This window comes from Hemiscyllium ocellatum, chromosome 4, assembly GCF_020745735.1.
Source record: "Hemiscyllium ocellatum isolate sHemOce1 chromosome 4, sHemOce1.pat.X.cur, whole genome shotgun sequence".
In the NCBI taxonomy this organism is placed as follows: domain Eukaryota; kingdom Metazoa; phylum Chordata; class Chondrichthyes; order Orectolobiformes; family Hemiscylliidae; genus Hemiscyllium; species Hemiscyllium ocellatum.
In genome coordinates this window covers 126,938,906-126,960,762 of record NC_083404.1, presented here as the reverse complement: position 1 = coordinate 126,960,762, position 21,857 = coordinate 126,938,906, and the positions used below count along the sequence as shown (strand labels likewise).

Genomic DNA, 21,857 nt, shown 5'->3' with positions numbered 1-21,857 from the left:
GCATTGTAACATAAGATTTGAAATGCAGCAAAAATCAGGATTATTCCACCGTGTGTTGGAAAAGAAGATGAGAGAAGAGATAAATTATTTAATTGCACAATACTGTATTCCTGCTGTGTGTTAACCCAGTTTAATTAAAAACTGATAGCAACACTTTTTGTTTAATAAGGATTAATCTGAGAGACCATCACCTGCTCCAAAGCAATTCTAAGCTTGTTCTGACCACAATAGGAATGTGTTACAAGAATTGAGTATAATTAATGGGGCCAAATCAAACCTGTCATCTAGTGTAGCTTCTGAGTGCCAGTAGATTCTGCCATCTGCTGTTAAAGGTAGCTATTAAGTAGTCTTTGAAGATACTAACTTCCCATTCTTCAGAAGCCTCCTGATGCTTTGAAGGAACTGGGTGCGACAAGCAATATCCATAAGCATTGTGACGTGAATTAGTATTGACTCACCATGCAGAGATATAATAGCTGTCCCCTCTAACAGAAACTTAAGACAATGTTAGAGTTGCACTGTCACAGTCCTGTATCATTAATATGTAATCTATTCCCATAAAAGGATGTAATGTGAATGGATGACTTGGCACAACAAATCTCTGCACTTACCTTTTTCCAACATTTTGCCCTGAAAGTGACTGTTAAAATAATTTAAATCAGGGGAATCAGCCGTAAACAGCTCAGATTTCCTTACAGCTCAAAAGAAAAGGTTAAATAGACAACAAAGTGGTTGGGCATTTGAACCTTCAGGAGACGATGTTTCATGGATTTTCATATGAATGGTAGTTTGAGGATAATTGAGAACAGGATTCACTGAGCGAATATCAACCTAATCTCAGAACTGGTATTCAGAGGAAGCAAACAGCGAGTTTTTCAAGGAGGGTGGCTGTGTAAACAACATTTCGCACTGAATTTCAACTGAAGGACATGTCAAGTTTTTATCAATACCAACCAATAGCAGCTTGTAGTTGGGTTGAGAGTTGCCACCAATTCTCCTTGCTGTGCTAAGTGCAAGGGCTTATCTAATCAACAATAGAAGGGGATAAACCACTCAGCTCTTAACAGCAAGAGTCACTTGGCTTAACAACAAGTTAAAGCAACCTTATACAACAGCCTACTTAGTGTTACTGAACCTAACTAGATTCTATGGTTCATTCTGTATCATGGCAGGCTTTGATTTAAACTGTGAAGTAAATTAACCAGTTTATTTTATTCAAAATAACCAAGTCAAGCAACAAGTTGAACATTTTTGAAACTACTTCAATCATAAAATATCAATCAAGTCACAGTCAATCCATGTTTTAATCTCAAAATTATATAGTTTCATGTACACAGACTAGGAAAACAGGTGTCCGCATAAAGTGTGCAGAAAAATTAGCAGATTTATCACCTATATATTCCTAGCTGTGAAAACCATTCCTTTTAGCATACTGAATATTATCAGAATATACTCAAAAGATAAACTTTGAAGGTCCATTTGTTACAAAAAAACTCATTTACAAATTATAGATAATTTAAATTTAATAAAATAATGGCATTAACAGAACTTAAATAGGAATATTCTTATTTCTGAAAAGTTCATGGTATGTTTATTTTCGAAATTAATAACCTGTAATGAACTGCCAGAGGAAGTGGTAGAGGTAGGTACCATTGTAACATTTAAAAGACATTTAGATAAGGACATGAATAGGAAAGGTTTAGAAGAATGTGGACCAAATGGAGGCAAATGACAGTAGTTTAGTTTGGGAAACCTGGTTGGCATGGATGAGTTGGATGGAAGGGTCTGTCTCTGTGCTACATGACTCTGTGACTCCAAACCCAGTTTGTTGTTGCAGAGATTAGTAAGTAACAACTTGAATTGAGGAGTTCAATGGTTGGGACTGTACTTGCTGTGTTTAACATTGATTTACTTATGTTCATCCATTATAGATATTACATTCCATGTCTCTTAATTCCAGGACTGGGCAGTACTTCATCTCTCCATTCCTTAGAGGGAATATCCAGTAGGTCCATCGAGAAAATCCTGGGCAAATTTAGCAAAGATTTTCAATGTCATCACGTGTTGAAGCACCTGTACAATGGAGCCAGGATAACTGTGCAAATGCCCCCTCAGGTGGAGAGCCATTGGGTCTCTACAAGGTGAGTAAACAACAGTAGTCCATTGATATGAATAGCTGATAACATAAAATTCTAGTAAGTTAAGATGACTTCCACTTTCTAGCTATTGCATTCCCAGATAAGATACAAGAATCTCCCCATATTTTTCTATTTTATCAATACTTGTAGTGTTATTTCCTCTCTGAGATAACTTCTCTTATTCCTCATTTGCTGTATGTATGCCATTCCTGATTGTATCTTCCTCCTTGTATCCATAGTTTATTCAAATTAAGGCACTTTTCACCATTTCATTCTTTTTATTCTCTCATTCACATGACCTCTAAGCTACTAAATGTTTTCCTGTTAGAATCTATCTTGTTTTTAAACATTCAATCACTTACTTGCTATTTCCTGATCTAGAACTCTGTGGGAAGCTAGGGAAGTGATTGCTAGGCCCCTTGCTGAGATACTTGTATCATTAACAACCATTGGTGAAGTGCTAGAAAACTGGAGGTTGGCTAATGTGGTGCAATTAAAGGTGATAAGGAAAATCCAGGGAACAATAGACCAGCGAGCTTTATGTCAGTGGTGGAGAGATTCTGAGGGACAGATTTTACATGCATTTGGAAAGGCAAGGACTGATTAGGAATAGTCAACATGGATTGGGAAATCATGCCTCACTAACTTGATGGAGTTTTGAAGGAGATCGATGAAAGCAGAGTGGTAGACTTTGTCTATATGGCCCTCAGTGAGGTTTTTGACAGGATTCCACATGGTAGACTGGTTAGGAGGGTTACAGCACATGGAATCCAGGGGAGCTAGGCAATTGGATACAAAATTAGCTTGAAGATAGGACGCAGAGGGAGGTGAGAGAGGATCGCTTTTTGGACTGGAGGCCTTTAACCAGCGGTGTGCTACAAGGATCAGTATTGGCTCCACTGCTTTTTGTCATTTATGAAAATAATTGATGTTGCAGCTGTACAGGATATTGATGGGGCCACTTTTAGACCACTGCATTCAGAGATTTACAAGGACTGGACGATTTGAGCTATATAAGAGGCTGAATAGGCTAGGGCTTTCTTCCCTGGAGTGTCAGAGACTAATGGTGAGCTTGCAGAAGTTTATAAAATTATGAGGGGCTTGGATAGGGTGACTAGCCAAGGTCTTTTTCACAGGGTAGGAAAGTCCAAAACAAGAGGGCATAGTTTAAGGTAAGAGGGGAAAGATTTAAAAGGGACGTGAGGGGTAACATTTTCATGCAGATGCTAGTTTAGGTACAGAATGAACTGCCAGAGGAGATGGTGGGGGCAGGTACACTTACAAGGCATTTGGATAGGTACATGAATAGGGTTTAGAGGGACACTGGCAAATGGGACTAAATCTGGTTAGCACAAACAAGTTGGAGTGAAAGGTCAGTTTCCATGACATATAACTCTATGATTCTCTGACTTTACTCACCTATGTGGTGAGATTTGAATCTCAATCGTCAGGATATTAACCTGGGGCTCTGGATTACTGCTCCAGTAATATTACCACTATGCTTCCAATTTATGCTGTGTGAATAATTTACTTAATACTTAACTCAATACCAGTCTTTGGATAGAAGCAACTGTCAGTTATTATTGTAATAGAATGTTGCATCTCCAGCTAAGGAGAAACAATAATACAAGAAGTATTGATAAGATAAGAGTATTTCCCAATTCCAATTATTGCATATGTTTAACAGTCTGGTATGAAGTCTTTCTTGACCATATTTTACCAGAAGCGAAGAGAAGGAGAAATTTGAAATCAAACTGTTAATTGTTCATATAGTAACATTAGTATCTTCTACCTTTTTAATATCCCATAGCATGTTTAGCTAACAATTAAATGTAAGAAATTGGACAACAAAAAAAAATCGCATAAATCAGAGACATATCAGTGAGCAAATAAAATACAAAGAGTAGGCTACCCAACTAGAAATGCCAATTAGAATCAGAAACAAAATTCAAAAGTTAGAGGTGAGTTTATTAAAATATCTAAAGTGTACAGGTCAATTGCAAATTAAGTTTAGTGCAGATGAGCATAAGTGTTTTAGTAAATTAGTATTGTTAATATACCTGACTCTATGCATACCCATTCCTGAGGAAGGGCTTATGCCCAAAATGTCGATTTTCCTGCTCCTCAGATGCTGCCTGACTGGCTGTACTTTACCAGCACCACACTCTCAACTCTGATCTCCAGCATCTGCAGTCCTCACTTTCTCCTCTAAACATACCTAACCAAAACATAAACAATAGAGTATGAAAAGACATAGCAAAATAGTCAAATATATTAAAGAAAGTTATGATCCATCTGAACAGTGCTCTTGGCCAGAAAAGACCTTGTTTCGGTAATCAAGGCAGAATTTCTAATGCATTATGTCAAGTGTTTGATCCCTAGTATAAAGGACCTGATTTATGAGAAAGGACTGAAGTAACTGGGCTTTGCAACTAGTCAGAGAAGGGATCTTACAGAGAGGTGTATCAAATGGTTAAGGAAATGGCAAAAAGGGATCCAGAATGATACTTTAAAGTCATTGGTTGAATAGGAAGTCATGGATAAAAAGTAATTTTAGGACTGTCTTCAAGATATTTTTAAAATAAAGACTTAGTTGCAAAATAAATTTCCAGAAAGAATTGCAAATGGAATAATTTACAGAACAGTGAAGAGCTGTAGAATGGATGAATTACAAAGGGCCAAGTGATCTTTGCCATTTGTAATCATTGTTATCTTGTCAACATCCTACAGATAGAGTCATATACAACACAGAAACAGACCCTCCAGTCCAACTTGTCCATACCAGCCAAATATCCTAAATTAATCTAGTCCCATTTGCCAGCACTTGGCCCATATCCCTCTAAACCCTTCCTATTCATGTGCCCATCCAAGTGCCTTTTAAATGTTGTAATTGTACCAGACTCCACCACTTCCTCTGGCAGCTCATTCCAGATATGCACCACGTTTGTGTGAAAAAGTTCCCCTTTAGATCCCTTTTAAATCTTTCCCCTCTCACTCTCAACTTATGCCCTCTAGTTCTGGACTTCCCTAACCCAGGAAAATACCATGTCTATTTACCCTATCTATGCCCCTCATGATTTTATAAACCTGTATAAGGTCCCCTCATTCTCTGATGCTTCAGAGAAAATAGCCCCAGCCTATTTAGCCTCTCCCTGTAGCTCCAACCCTCCAACCCTGGAAACATCCTTGTAAGTTTTTTCTGAGCTCTCTCAAATTTAACAAACATCAACACATTTCTTTGTTCAGTTGATGCATTCATCAGTACTCAGTAAATGTGTTTGTTGGGTTAGGGTTAGGGCGCTTCATCCACTGAAGTGGAAAGGTTTCCCATATTCTGTACAGTAATGGTACTGGTTACTGTAGGGTCAGGTATAATATAGATCACACTCAGATTAATGTCATAATTTTACTCTTGGCAACTGAAAGCACAATTGCTAAAGTCGTAGCAATTGAAGTCTAGGATGTGCAAAGGCTACACTAGGAGGAGTTATCAAACAGCTGTAGGGTTGGAGAAGATTACAGAAATTTGGAGGTCTTGAGGCCAGGATGGGATTTGAAAACAAGCATGATAATTTTAAATGAAGGTGTTGCCAACTGTGAACCCAATATCAGGTTTTTGGAGGGTGGCAAAAGGGAGACAATGGAGCAAGGTGTTGGTATAGTCAAATCTAAAGGTAACCAGAGCATCCATGAAGATTTCAGCAGCAGATGAATTGAGACAACAACAGATTTGTATGTTGGAACAGAGGTGGAAATAGACAGTCTTGGTGAGAGGGTGGGTACATGTGCCAGAAGCAGTTTTTAGTCAATAATAATTCAAACATTCTGGTTCCACCTGATTACCAAGGAGATGAATCTATTTCTGTCAATGTGAGTTTATTGTTTAAGAGTATGAATTGTCTTACTGTTCTATTATACTGTTCTCGGACATAACTCTGTAATACAGATGCTGAAAACAGTTCTCTCTAGATTGTTAGTGTGACAGAAATAGAAAACTTCTTTTCTCTACACTGCTCTCGCAGTGCTCTTTAATTACGCCTTCCTTCCATCCAGATCTCTCAAATAGGAGAACATTGTGTCAGGAACTGACTCAGTAAAAAACAATGTTGTTAGGACAAGAGAGTTGACTGATTTCAAAAAGAAGGATAAACACACTTGGATTTCTATCTCAAACATCACAAAATTACCAGTTAATGAAACATAAAGGAGCAGGAATAGATTTTATTCCTGATGTAGATAGACAATGCAGATGCAGGTTTTAAAAGAGAGAAAATATAATTTAATTTATTAAAGTTCATGCTGAAAATGTACATTTTTCAAACAACTATCAAACTTTGAAAATTGTGCTCAAGCCAAAGGTTATTGTCTATGATGGTGAAGCTAATTATCTTCTCTCTGCAGTTGTGAAGTGAGACCGGGTCCTGAGTTCATTACCAGATCCTACAGATTTTACTCCAACAACACATTCAAGGCTTATCAGTTTCATTATGGAGACAACCACTGCACACATCCCACCTACACCTTAGTGATCAAAGGAAAACTCCGATTGCACCAAGCTTCCTGGATCATTCGAGGAGGAACCGAGGCTGATTACCACCTTCACAGAGTGCAGATCGTCTGCCATAACAAGGTGACAGCTGAGGAGATGAGCCTGAAGCTGAACGGGTCATGCCCAGGGTTCATACCAGGAGAGAAGGTGTGGGAGCCGAACGTGAGCTACAACCTGTGGAATGATGATACCGGGTGCAACTGTTTCCGGGCTCTGAACTTTGCCATGCACGAACTGCAGCTCCTCAGGGTCGAGAAGCAGCACCTACACCACAATCCTGAGCGCATGGTGCAAGAGCTCTTTCTGGGGGATATCCACACAGATTGGTCCCAGAGAATGTATTACAGACCCTCCAGCTACCAACCTCCACTGCAGAATGCCAAGGTAACTCTAATTTCCTGACTCAGAAATCCAAGTGAAGTTCACGGTTACCTAGAAATACCTCTGTTAACCTTCAGTGTAGTTTCCTCATAATTGCCAGTTCTGCAGAGCTTCCTCTGCATATAATTTTATCATTTATTTATTTCTATTGTCTTGCATTTGAGCATTAGTACTAGGGGAAACATGGTGGCCAGTAGCAAAGCATTAACTCTTGGTAGTGTGCAGCTTGTGTCTGTCACTGTTATTTGGTAATATCATTGAACTCCTTACCTTAGATTACCCTGACCTCAAAGCCTCCAAGTAATAATCTGGATCCAAATTACTTCTATTGAAGGCTATTGTTAATGAATTAACATTGAATAAATACTTGAAGAGGAAAAATACAGAGTTGTGGGGTAAAGAGTGTTAATTGGGATTAATTGTATCACTTTCACTGGGACAGCATGAGCACAATGGCCCAAATGGCCTCCTGCTTTGTAATCCTCTATGATTCAGTCATCCTTTTTTTTGTTCACGTCTTCAAACACTCCATGTTAGGTCATGCTGTTAGCTTAAAGCATTCTTTTTTAATGTCACACCATCTCTGAATAGATGTTTGGAAAATAGAGGTTGCAAGAATTTTGCCAAAAGTCAACACCGAACAGAACTCAGCATAAGGATAACAGATGGCAGGAGTCGTACAGCCAAATTTCAGGCTCATATCTTGAAAGTTGTTCAACGAATTGAAGCCCAGTAATTCCAGAAGCCCAGAATGAAAAAGATGCACTTCTATTTGAAATACCTGGACTTCTCCATGAACAGCCCTATTCCTTTAAGTTTGTGTCAATAAGTACCAGTTACTTTATCACCCAATATATTTATGCTATGGTTCAACTTGTTCAATCTGCTGAATACAAGTCAGCTTTCCACTTGGCTTGGGAACTTCCCAATGTCCAACTTTCCCTATGTCATCTTGCATTATGATATTTCATTATGAATGCATACTCCTCTTTGTGTTACCAACTTTAATACTCCCACTATCTTCAAACAATGCACTTTATTTCCTTACCTATCCTGATCTAAAATAAACTGCTTAAACGTTTCCTTATGTAGATTGCAAAACCATAATTGTACATTGTCTGTTGCTTGAAGACATTGCAGCTTAAGGATCATGTTAGGAAAATGAAAATTTACTCATGATTGAAACAAAACAAAGCAATGTTAATCTAGCAGATTCCCTAATAAATAATGTCAATAAAAGTCTAAAGAACTGTAGATGCTCTAAGTCAGAGACAAAACTGCTGGAAAAGCTCAGCAGGTCTGGCAGCATCTGTGGAGAGAAATCAGAGTTAATATTTTGGATCCAGTGACCTTTCCACAGAACTGAGTCACCGGACCTGAAACATTAACTCTGATTTCTCTCAACAGATGCTGCCAGACCTGCTGAGCTTTTCCAGCAATTCCTAAATACTGTCAGTACTTCAAGTTCTGCTCTGAATGCCATTTTTATGTTGCTTTCTTACATTTTCAAATTCATTGTCTATCAACTTGTATGGCAGCAAAGAACGTTGGCAAATTGTCATTAAAAGTGATCAGTGTCCACAAGGATCAATGCAACAATCAGACTTGGCACTCATTCACTTCAAGAACTATAAATAGGCAGCAAGAAACATGATCAAGTTTTCTCAAAATAACATATAGAGACCCTCAATATATAATACTAAGTTAAAAATCACACAAGACCAGGTTATAGTCCAACAGATTTAATTGGAAGCACTAGCTTTCGGATCGCCGCTCCTTCATCAGGCAATGCTCCAAAAGCTAGTGCTTCCAATTAAATCTGTTGGACTATAACCTGGTCTTGTGAGATATTTAACCCCAGTCGAACACCAGCATCTCCAAATCATATATAGTACTAGTTTATCCATTTGACCCAGATGCAGGAAACTGAAATCATAAAGTATGTTTACATTTTATTTCCACAATGTCTAATTTTTATCTTTATATATCCTAATTAAGGACATATATAATGTCATTATAATGTCGTAATATATTTTCCATCAATATATTCTAGTATAAGTATGGCAAAGGTGCTTAAAGGTAAATTTCTTAAGGAAATCTTTGACAAAAACTAAGTATTCCTGTGAGGATCCATTCCCAGTAATTAACTGACTTGCACTTTCCTGTCATATTGAAAGAACAATGGATCAAGGAGTGAATGCACCATGTAATGTGTTTACAAACCTTATTCAATAGGAAAGCCCAGAGTCTATGACACATGCTGAATTAAACCTGAGTTATGGTTGGAATAAGAAAACTATCCTTCACCTCTCAGGTTGAGAAAAAAATAAATGGGAAAATAATAAGTTTCTGGTTTTGATTATTACTGACACACCATTGCTTGGAAATTGGACTCAGTTTGAGGAGAAGGTATTCCTTGGTAGCAAATTCTATGATCTATTACCTTTCACAACTTGAAAGATGCTTCAAAGAAAAGCAAATAAGCGGTAAGGGAGTTTGAGGTTAGAAAGCTTTTTGTTTAGGCTGGTTATGGCTTCATCAATGAATGGAAGCAAGAAATCTTCGTTAAATCTCTCCTCAGGGCACTTGACAACAACATCTAGACATTCATAATAAAACATCAATTGATTCATATAGCTTCTCAATGTCCATCTGATACAGGGCAGATATATGAGTATTTCTGCAGAAAGTAAAGTACACTGCATGAATTTATTGGTGAACAAGACATGCAAGGAAGGGCCCTAAAGAGATTCTTCATCCAACATTTGATGTAGTTAGCCTGTCCTATTAGTGAACTGCATAAATGATTGCACAAACTTTAAGACTACCATGCACTTCATTAATTTGATATCAGACACATTAGTGTTTTCAACACAGCACTTCCAGCATGTATGTGACTGTCGACAGCAGATTGAGGGAGGGACTGTTTGAGAATGGATAAACAATGGACATAAATACGGAACTTAGGAACATCGAGAATAGGGACAAGAATTGGTCATCTAGCCCCTTGAGCCTGCTCCAACATTCAGCCAGAGCATGGCAGATCTTTGACCTCAACATCATTTTCCAGCACTACTCCACATCTTCTGGTGTATTTTAATATTCAGAAGACTATTAATTTATGTCTTGAGCATATTCAATGACCTTCAATATCTCCTGATGTTTCAGCTGCCAAAGATTTCGGTCAGGGAAGAAATTTCTCATCATCTCATTGTTAAACGGCCTGCCCGTTATTCCGAGGCTGTGTTGCTTGGTTGTATATTTCTAGCCAGGAGAAACATGTTTCCTACGTATACACTGTTGAGCCCTGTAAGATGTCTGTATGCTCCAATGAGATGACCTCACATTCTTCTAAACTCTTATTGGAATCAAGGGTTATGGGGGTAAGGCAGGAACAGGATACTGATTAAGGATGATCAGCCATGATCATAATGAATAGTGGTGCTGGCTCGAAGGGCAGAATGGCCTACTCCTGCACCTTTTGTCTATTGGTCCTCCAGTCATCTCCTGTCCTCTCCCACCGTCAATGCTGACTATGATTGGAGGCAGCTCATGTGTAAACATAAGCACTATGACAGACCTGTTGTACCAAATAGTCTAAATACAACACATTTAGTTCAGTTCCACAAGATGCCCAGAAAAGATTTTACATATGAATTGATATCAATTACAGGAATTCCAATGAAACATTCCTAAATTGAAGCACTAATTAATGTCATTGATAATTGTCCAATGGGGCCGATATCAGAGGTGCTGTCCATGATCACTCCAAAATCCTTTGACAATGATCAAGTGCAAATGAGTATGGGAAGCTCTTAGTGAAGAATTTAAATGATTTGAAAAAAACTAAACAACAGCAACTTTATATTGAGCCAGCATCTTTAACATAGTTAAATGTCCCAAGATGCTTCTCAGGAATACATTAAAACAAAGTATGAGAAAGAGTCATGTAAGGAGATATGAGATCAGATGACCAGATGTTTGGTTAAAAAGCTGAGTTTTAAGAAGTGTCATAAAGGGAAGAAAGAGAGAGGCAGAGAAATGTAAGGAGGGAATGACAGAGGCTTGGGCTGAAGGGATGGCCAACAACAGTTGGAATATTAACATTCGAAATGCAAAAGAGGCTAGAATTAGAGGAATTCCGATATCTTGGAAGATGTAGAAGTGGAGGAGATCACGAAGATGGAGTGTCGCTCTGGTTGAGGCATTTAAACAAGAGTGAGAATTGTAAAAACAAGAAGTTGCTCAGCTGAGAAACAATGTCGGTCAGAGCACACTGGGGTGAGAGGGAAACAGAACTTAACAAATGGATTTAAAGGACAAATGCACTTTATTCCTTGCTATAACTTTAATTTAAAATCATTGAATATAACTGTTTCCTTCACATCACCAACAGATTATTCTTTACATAGAAAGGGTTTAAGAAAAGTCATTGTTGTCACAGAATAGTAATCTGAAAAACACATCCAATTGTAATTTGATTTCATAGTGGCTTGATACATTAATGAGTAATACCACAGATGGAGTCAAAATACATGCACTGTTCATTCTGAAATCTTCCACGTGCTGAATTCTTAACCATCAGCAAGATCACCAGTGAAATAACTTATGCGCTTGCAGCTAGTTTAAAGAGTGCCCTAGATCTGGGAAAGTGTATCTCTGCATTTGTTTGGTGAGTGGTTTGCAGTTTGAGAACTGCAACTCAGGTGAAAAATTCTTTTTCAAAACATGCCGGAGTGGAAATTAATCGATGGAACGATTGGCTTAGTGCTAGCAGCCAACTTGACAGAGCTCCCAGACAGTGACGCTGAAATAGTACCAGGTGGGATATGAAACTCAATATCTAATAGTTGCCTGGCACTGATCAAAAATTTATAATGAAGCACCAAGGTTTAGGAAAAGAGGTGCTTTCTACCCTGCAAGCAGTCATGCTGCATTAGATTTGCACAAAGACCATCTCTGTAGCAACCTAGTTTCCATCTGCAGCAAAAGAAATATATGTGGTGCAGATGGTCTGCTCTGACTGAGAAACATAGGGCTTCATGCAGCAGTGAGTCAAGCTGACGAAAACAATGAATCTCAGGTTCACTCAATGCACAATGATGGCTTCATTTAGCTAGCTCCCTTCAAACAGGATTCTTGAATTTGCTGTTACATTTATCATTTGTTTGGTAAGTCATTGCGTGAGAAATATACAGGCATTTTGCTTTTCCATTATCTGTTATGTTGCTGCTTGTGGAGCTGTGCAGGGAAGAACTACCTGACCCATTCCTAATCACTGTCCAATGTGATTTACATTGGGTGATGACTGAATAAGACATGGGTTCATTCTAATCCGTTTGATAAGAGTATGCTGAAGCTCACATACTATGAAAGGACAAGGACTGGGGAGTAATAGCTGTGGAATTGTGCCCTGTCCATTAACTTGTAAAATAATGTTAAAACAGTGACAGGAGAATCAATCGCATTTGCTTCTTGCCCCTGCTGAAAAGTGAGTTTTTACAGCTGTGAATAGAGATAGCATAGATCTTCTCCAGCAACTTCTGTTTTTGTTTCTGATGAACAGCATCCGCAGTTGGTTTGGTTTTTATTTCGAGATAACATTGGTCTGGTTCTGATAGTCTCCAGATGTGAATAGAGCTGCACACCCACTACCGACATTTACATTTACAGAATGAACATTCAAACTTCAGGAGAGATAAGCAAAAAAAACTGCTCAAGAGTAGATGGCTGAAGAGGTGAATAAATCATCTCAGAGAAAAAACAGCAAATGCTGGAAAAACTGTGGAGAGAAAGCAGAGTTATCAGTTTGGTTCCCATCGTCAGACGAACAAGCCGGTCGTCAGCAAACTAGATCGGTTTCCTGTTAAAGATTGTAGCAGCAATGTTCGTCCAGTGTTCCAGAAAATGACCAACAGGTTTTCGTGTATATTGTTCAATTGGACTCAATAGCAGATTAAGAGTTGTTTAAGAAAACAAGTCTTTGACATGGAAAAGGAACTCAGGTCTCATTGAGGACAATTTTGTGAAGATGTAGATGTGCCACTACAGATCTAATGAGAGGATAAGATCAAGAATACAATTAGCAAGAAAGGAAAAGGTGGAGGCTTCAAGGTAAAGAAAGGCCATGGTAACTTATACTCATAAGAGACAGAAGGAAACCACAGGTTCCACTTTAATAACCAGTAATTGGATGCATTTTGAATAAAGTGATCCAAAATGATCCCATAAAATAGCAGAAATCAAATTAATATATTTAGCCAAACTGTCTCTCTGGTTACTTACTGGAAGGTTTAACTTCTATTTTAAAGAATTTAGTTATTACATAGAGCAATGAGATAGGATTTTTCTTGGCATTGCTTTTCAGCATCTATGTAGGCATGAGAAGAAATTAGATCATAGGGTTCCCAAACTGTTTGTTTTAGTTACTGCTTAACTTCAATTACTCAATGATTCAAATGTCTGTGGCTCCATCCAAGGATAAATAAGATCAAAATCTGCTGGGTTCAGAGAAGATTGCACTTTGTCCATGGTGTAGGAAGTTGCTGAATGCTTTGAGAGCCTGCGGTGGATTATTATAACAGATCATGGCATGCAGGAAATGGAGCAGAAGAGAGGGCAAACTGATGGGAAACCCTGAGTTCATCAAAGGAAAGGGAGAGGATGAACCAGCTGGCATCATAAATTCTCATGTGAATCTAATGACATTATCTGGCAAACAAACTTTTAAAAGTCCTGCTTTTAATGAGCCTGGAACTTGGCAAACTATGACTTATGTACATGGACTGCTAACTCACTCCCAGATCTCGTTTTGAGACAAGCTCTTGTGATAAAATGTTTCATATAAACATGCGTTCACAAAAAAAAGTCTTTACTCAGAAATAAAGATAAGAAAAATGGTTCTTTAAAGTCTGCGATTCTTGCTGTTTCCCACAGTCTATCAACATGGAAGCAGGTGGAGATGATTCAGCCAAAGCTATTTTCAGTCTGTTATCTATCACAGTTATTATAAAAACTTTATTTGAATTACTAGACAATTTAAAGTTGTGCTTAAAATGGCTACCTGTAGTATTTTAATATATTTGAATTGATTTATTCTGGTCATAAATATCTACGTACAGTGAAAAGCTTTGTTTCACTTGCAGTACAGGCAGATTTAATACAATTAAATTTTAATTCAACTTGATGGGTAATTCAATTTTTAAACTAAGTCAACTTTGAATATAAGTAAACTGGATTGATTTTCTTTTACTTTGACTATTTAAGTCCTCCTGAGATAATAAAAAAAAGTCCATACATATCACACCTTTCATGATCACCAAACACCTCAAAGCACTTTACAGTTGGTGAAGTATTATTGGTGTAAATATTGTTACAATCCCTATAGAGACAGAAAACTTTTACAGTGACGTTAATTACACTTGACTGACTCAAAGGGCCACATGAAAATATTTTACATTTAAGGTTTCACAGTAAAAAACACACTGAAAATGACACTAATCAGTAGGCAACAAATAGTGGATTACAACGGGATCTTGATCAGATGGGCCAATGGGCTAAGGAGTGGCAGATGGAGTTTAATTTAGATAACTGGGAGGTGCTGCATTTTGGGAAAGCAAATCTTAGCCGGACTTATACACTTAATGGTAAGGTCCTCGGGAGTGTTGCTGAACAAGGAGACCTTGGAGTGCAGCTTCATAGTTCCTCGAAAGTCGAGTCGCAGGTAGATAGGATAGTGAAGAAGACGTTCGGTATGCTTTTCTATGGGTCAGAATATTGAGTACAGGAGTTGGGAGGTCGTGTTACGACTGTACAGGACATTGGTTAGGCCATTTTTGGAATATTGTATGCAATTCTGGTCTCCTTCCTATCGGAAAGATGTTGTGAAACTTGAAAGGGTTCAGCAAAGATGTACAAGGATATTGCCACGGTTGGGGGATTTGAGCTACAAGGAGAGGCTGAACAGGCTGAGGTTGTTTTTCCTGGAGCATTGGAGGCTGAGGGGTGACCTTATGTAGAGATTTATTAAATCATGAGGGGCATGAATAGTGTAAATAGACAAGGTCCTTTCCCTGTGGTGGGAGAGTCCAAAACTAGAGGGCGTAGATTTAGGGTGAGGGGGGAAAGATATAAGGGCAATACTTTCATGTAGAGGGTGGTACGTGTATGGAATAAGCTGCCAGAGGAAGTAGTGGAGGCTAGTATGATTACAACATTTAAAAGGCATCTGGATAGGTATATGAATAGGAAGGATTTGGAGGGATGTGGACTGGGTGCTGGCAGGTGGGACTAGATTGGGTTGGGATATCTAGTCGGCATGGACAAGTTGGACTGAAGGGTCTATTTCCATGCTGTACATCTCTAAGAGAAGTAATAGTGTCCAAACAGTGTACCCTCCACAACTAGGCAACATGATCAAAAACCTATATTATACTGCACTCTTTGCAGATTGTAGTCACTACAGGAAACATTCCAAAGTTACTCACAGCTTCTGATTGACCACTTTTCACACTTCACAGACTCAAACCAACTACCAAGAGCAATCCCCTGCAGATGATTCCTTCTCCTTGCCTTCTCCTAGGATGAATCTTTCAGTTCTTCTTAAATTTCTTTGGATTCTGTCTCTTTGACCAGAGAACATTCTCCTACCTGCATTCTGCCTGGTGACTAACAGACATGAGAGCACTCCCTGGCTGTTTCCAACATCTATGGTTTCTATGTTCTGCTCCTTCTTCTTCTGGGACCCTCCTTCTCTCTGTACCCAGGCTTTGTCTCTTGTGCTCCTTCGATGCTGCCTGACCTGCTGTGCTTTTCCAGTGCCACACCTGTCGAATTTCTCCAGCATCTGCATTCCTCACTTCCTCCTTTGAGAATCAGTAAGTAAGCAATGTCCCTTTACATTTGGATGTTAAATTTGATCCTTAGGTTTCAATAGGAATTTAGTCAGCTCCCTCTCCTGCCCAACTGTACAGCCCCTTCTCCCTAGCCATCCCCATGGTAACTAGACCTCTTTAGTTTATCTCTGTGCAGAGATAAATGGAGGTTACAAGCTCCACTTTACTTTTAATTAAAACAGTTTAAAACATGACCATCTTGTAAAACCTCACATTTATAACAGTGTGTCATAATGCAAGGCCTGTGGAAGTCAATTTGCACACAGAAAGCACCCACAAAGTACAATACGGTGATGACTTGGTAATCTGTTTTTGTGACGGTGTTTGGGGAATAAGGACTCCCTTGCTCTTTTCCAAAATGGTGCCATTCGATCTTTCCCATCCACCTGAGCAGGCAGGTAAGTTTCAGTGAAAGGCCGCATCTGAAATGTGGTGTCTCTCTGAAAGTATCGCACTCTATCAGTGCTGCATTGGTGGGGTAGTCTTGAGTTTTGTGCTCAATGGTATGAACTTGGTTTGATTTGGGTCAGGTGGAATTAATACAGTTCTTGCAATACGCATTATGAGGAGAGTATTTCATGCCTACATAAAATGCACAAAAGTTTTGTTGTCTGATAGCTTTGTAACTAATGATCCATCGTCAAATAAATGTACCAAGACTCAAAGTCTCTTTGACAAAGTAATCAGACTGGGCACTACTGTAAAAATGAGACAGTAAATCAAACAACTGCATTTACTGAATTTAAAACAAGAATTATGTGCGAAGTATTTTGGTTAACATGCAGATTTATTAACTTAATCTAAATATCAGTGAGCTGAGTATTAAATTTGCAGCATTTGTTCTGTAGCTTTTATAAGTCTGCTAAAGTTGTAAAGCAGTAATGAAATATGCATTGACCAAAGTTAAGCCCCAATACTATCTAATTTGATAATTTGTCATTTAGAATTGCTACTTTATGTCATTTTCAGAACCACGATCATTCGTGCATGGCCTGTCGAATAATCTACCGATCAGATGAGCATCACCCTCCCATTCTACCTCCGAAGGCAGACCTGACTGTAGGACTGCACGGCCAATGGGCGAGCCAACGGTGTGAGGTTCGGCCAGAAGTGCTCTTCCTCACCCGGCACTTCATCTTCCATGACAACAACAACACCTGGGAAGGGCATTACTACCACTTCTCGGACCCTGTGTGCAAGCATCCAACATTCACCATCTACGCCAAGGGCCGTTACAGCCGAGGCATCCCTTCAACTAAAGTGATGGGAGGAACAGAGTTCGTGTTCAAAGGTAATATCAAAATGATTGATTAATAGTTCTAATTGTGACCCCTATTCAGTTATAGGAATCATTTCTTCTGTCACTGAGCATCACATCCCCAAAACAGACTGCGCTTAGTTTCCACATTCATACTATTTGAAATAGCCATTAACCGCTCAACTCTTCAGCAATGTAGTTATAAAGATGTTAAACAGATGTAGATAAGCCTTGCAGAATGCACATCATATGCACTGTTTGTAAGTGGCACCATGTCTTCAATTGTCCTGCCCCATTTTTCCTACCATAGGTCATCCACAAAGCACATTGACGGGTAACAAGGTGGCTCAGTGGTTAGCATTGCTGTCTCACAGCTCCAGGGACCAGGGTTAATTCCAGCCTTAGAAGACTGTCTGTGTAGAGTTTGTTTGTTCTCTCCATGTCTTATGTGGGTTTCTGCCAGGTGTTTCAGTCTCCTCCCACAGTCCAGAGATGTGTGGATTGGCCATGGGAAATACAGCGATGGGTGGGTCTGAGCAGGAAGCTATTCAGAGGGTCAGTGCAAACACATTGGGCTAAATGGCCTCTTTCATATTGTAGGGATTCCATGATTCACATTGCCCTTCTCGCAGAAACTTAAAATGTTATTCAATTGTTTGTAATGTTAGCCAAAATATTTCTCTCTCATTTTCATATGGTTTTATGAACAATGAGGAAAGTCTTTGAAGAAAATTTCAAACTGTTTCTCTGAACAATTCTGAAATATTTCACTGGGCGGCTTAATGCATTTCCCTAGATCTTCTCTTTCTGGTCACTTAAAGACAGTCCTGAAATCACGCTTTCACCTTGAGCAAAGAGACTGCAAACATAACTTCACCTTATCCAATGGCTAACAACGCATTGTACCCGTGTCCAAGAGCACAAGGCTGAAGATTGCAGCGTGCCATAACAATGCTCACGTTGCATTGTGGATGGTTAAGCATGCATGATCGGCATATAGAGGGGCTGCCAAAAATGTACTGTAGCTGGCATTCAATCTAACAGAGCAATAGAATGGCTGGCTTTTACTTTATCACACAATGCAGGCATTCAGTTACTGGAAGCAAAATGTATTCATAGTTTGTGACACGTCCAAGTGGCCCTTTCCAGATGAATTCCTATTCTTACAATTCAAACCACTCCCAAACTTTATTATAATCCTGCTACTTAAAGTGTAAAATGATTTTACAAATGCTATGATTGTGTGCATCTGTGCATAAACCATGCACAACATGGTCAACTCCACTACTTAACACTTTTGTTTTTCGACCATAGCTTTAAATAATATACTTGAAATCGGCGTTGTGAACTGCATTATAAACGTTCCTGCTGGGGAGGTTTGAATGTGGTGGGATGGGGCGATGTCCACTACAGTTTCCTCAGCAACTAAATCACCAGCTGATGGACAGCCCCTTTTCCCTGGCAGAATTGTCCCTGACCTTTCTCCCACATGCTTCACAAAATCCAGCTGCTACTCTTTCGGCTTGTTAAATTGTTTTATTCGGCGGCTTGTGAAAATTTACTGATCTGGTCTTTGAGTAAACAAGTATACATCTTGGGGCGGTGGAGAAGCCTTTCGCACTGGACAACAAAGAATATTCCTGCAAGTGAAGAATTGTAAAATGTCTGTCTATATACAGTAGTAGAATGATTATCATGATGAGTATGTCACAGGACTTCTACATGGATCCAATTTGCCACATGTATACCCGTGCCAGTCCACACAAAAATCACAGGAGGTGTGTACACAATGTTAGCTATAAAATGTGTTATTAAGCAGAGCTACACTGCTGGACGTTGCTTTATTCCCCCATAGTTTGTCTATTAGTTCGGGAGTTCTTTGTGCACAAAGTAAATGTATGCATTTTCGTTCTTCAGTTTTTCATGGGATGTGGGCATCTCTGATAAGACCAGCTTTGGCTGCTCATCCTTAATTGAACTGAATGCTTGTTTGAAAATTGCAAGGCATTTAAGAGTCAACCACACTTCTGGGGTCTGGAGTCACATGGAGGCCAGCCAAGGATAGCAGATTTCCTTCCCTGAAGAATATTAATGAAACAGATCAGGTTTTATGACATTGGTCCCATTGTAACCATTAAGGCTAGCTTTATAACCAAGATATACTAATTAGAATTAAGTTTATTGCCACTTGTACTCAAGTACAGGGATACAAGGGTACAATGAAAAGTATACAAAGTTACAATTCCTGGCACCATCTTAGGTACAGGTACAAAATTGCATGGTGGGATTTGAAACAATGCACCAGAACATTAGCCTAGACCTCAGGGATTGCTAGTCTAGTAACATTACCATTCTGCTACAGTCTGTCTTGAATTCCTATGACTATGCAATAAAATAATAGTAGAAGAAAACTAAAGTCACATTTAAAAGCATCGCGCTTTACTGGGTAAATTAATCTCTATTGTTGTAGTAAAGATAATTCTAACATCAAATGATATGAACTGTACCCTGGAACCTTCTGAGTTTGAAAGTAGAGGCCCAAAATGGGACATTTTCTAATTGTTGCAATCCCCTCCATTTGGAATCAGAAAACACATTGTAACCTGCAAACCTTCTCAACATTAATAACGGTATCTGTTAATAACTCTTCATTGTGAAATATTGCTGCCCAATGTAGTCTGAGCAAATGTAGATGGTATAGTTTTATTGACTGTTTTGTGTAATGTTCTCAAATTTCGTTCCAGTGAACCACATGAAGGTAACACCAATGGATGCAGCTACTGCATCTCTCTTGAATGTCTTCAATGGAAATGCATGTGGTGCTGAGGGTTCCTGGCATGTGGGAGTGGAACAGGATGTCACTCACACCAACGGCTGTGTGGCTCTGGGGATACGCCTCCCTCACACAGAGTATGAACTCTTTAAAATGGAGCAAGATGCTAAAGGTCGATACTTGCTGTTCAATGGACAAAGACCTAGTGATGGATCCAGTCCGGACAGGCCAGAGAAGAGGGCTACATCTTATCAGGCTCCTTTAGTCCAATGTGCTGCAGCTACAGTGGGATTAGATGAATCAGGAGAAGATGGCAAACAAACCAGATCAACCAACAATGGATTCAAGATAAATGAGCACTCTGTTGTATTACTGTTTATTTGTGCATTGCATTCAATGATCAAGCATATCTTCAGCTAAGCACAAGCCCGTCTTCCTATGGTCCCTATGATGGAAAACTGTGAATAGGATTACTTTCTCCATCCAGACAGTTCATTTACTTGATGCACTTCAATGCTGAAGTACTGTTCCTCCATTTGAAGGCATCAGTATGATGGTTTTCCACGTTGAACTCTCTCCAGTCAATTTCAGACATGGAACAAGTAGCATCTACTGCACAACCATAATAGCACTTTATTACAATGGAAGATTTTATCTGGCACGCACTGTAAAAATGTACATAGTTTGCCAAGTATATTCAAGCTAGTGTCATCTGTGGCATTCTCTTCCCAATGCCTATATGCTTCAGGTAACTCAAGAGGATATTTGTATTGGTAAATTGAACTAGTTTTTGTATATTTGAGTCAATTATTTCAATGTACAAGATCTGGAGTTGTAAAAATGAACTATTGGTAAAAGTTAGAAAGAACTATTGTATTCCTTAAACAGGAACAGCAGTAAAACAAAATGGCATTAATTAAGGTAACAATTAAGAAAATACTGCTTTTACATTTTATTTTTCTTTACATTAATACAAGTCAATATTTGTATCATTTCTACAAATAATATTTCTGCTGTGGGTTAAGTGTGGCACTTGTTTTTCAGTTACTTTGTTAAAAACTTAGGTGTAGGTGACATTATTTATATATCAAGCCACCAGATATTGTTTTTATAGTCTGGTTTTAACTTCTGGCATCATTAATTTTCTTACGATTTTTAGAAATCACATATTTTTGAGAAGTGCCTTTGGGCAATTATATAAGTAAATCATTATAATGTGGATTGATTCCTGTTTGATTTAAAGATTCTTGTCTATTTCACTGGTCTCTCTTTCTACAACATTTCAACAGAAATCACAAAAATGCTTCAGGTCAAATCAATGTGCCTGATGCTATTCTTAAATTGCAAATGATATGTCATAATTACACCATTGAGAATATTATTGAAATCATATTTAATTTATGACAATTCATTGGAAAACCTTGTAATAATGACATAAGATAATAGGAAGCAGAGTGAGAGTAGACCATTCCATCTATAAGACCATCAGAGACAGGAGTAAAGGAAGGCCATTCAGCCTATCACATCAGCTCTGCCATTCAAAGAGATCTGATAATTCTCAACTTCACTTTCCTGCCTTTTCCCCATAACCTTGATTCACTCCCTGATTAAAGATCTCTCTCTATCAGCCTTGAACATACTTGATGACCCAGCCTCTCAGCTCGGTGATAAGTAATTCCATAGATTTATTACCCTCAGAGAAGAAATTTCTCCCTTTCTCCGCCTTAAATGGGTGAGCTCTTATTCTGAGACTGTGGTCTAGATTTTCCTACAAAGGGAAACAACCTTTACTTATCTACCCTGACAAGTCCCCTAAGAGGCTTGTATGTTTCAATAAGGGTGTCTCTCATTCCTCTCAACTCCT

At 38.7% G+C, this 21,857-nt stretch overlaps 1 protein-coding gene across 2 annotated transcripts in view; it reads left to right on the top strand.

The window, feature by feature from the left end:
- The window catches only part of LOC132815507 (protein APCDD1-like), a 28,999-nt gene extending 7,862 nt beyond the window's left edge, over positions 1 to 21,137 (top strand). For both annotated transcript variants that reach the window (XM_060824484.1, XM_060824483.1), the window contains exons 2-5: positions 1,961 to 2,141; positions 6,540 to 7,071; positions 16,932 to 17,253; positions 19,965 to 21,137. In XM_060824484.1, the coding sequence (XP_060680467.1) occupies positions 2,104 to 2,141; positions 6,540 to 7,071; positions 16,932 to 17,253; positions 19,965 to 20,413 (1,341 nt within the window). In that variant the 5' untranslated portion in view covers positions 1,961 to 2,103 and the 3' untranslated portion in view covers positions 20,414 to 21,137. The remainder of the gene's footprint in view (positions 1 to 1,960; positions 2,142 to 6,539; positions 7,072 to 16,931; positions 17,254 to 19,964) is intronic.
- The last annotated feature ends 720 nt before the right edge of the window (positions 21,138 to 21,857 follow it).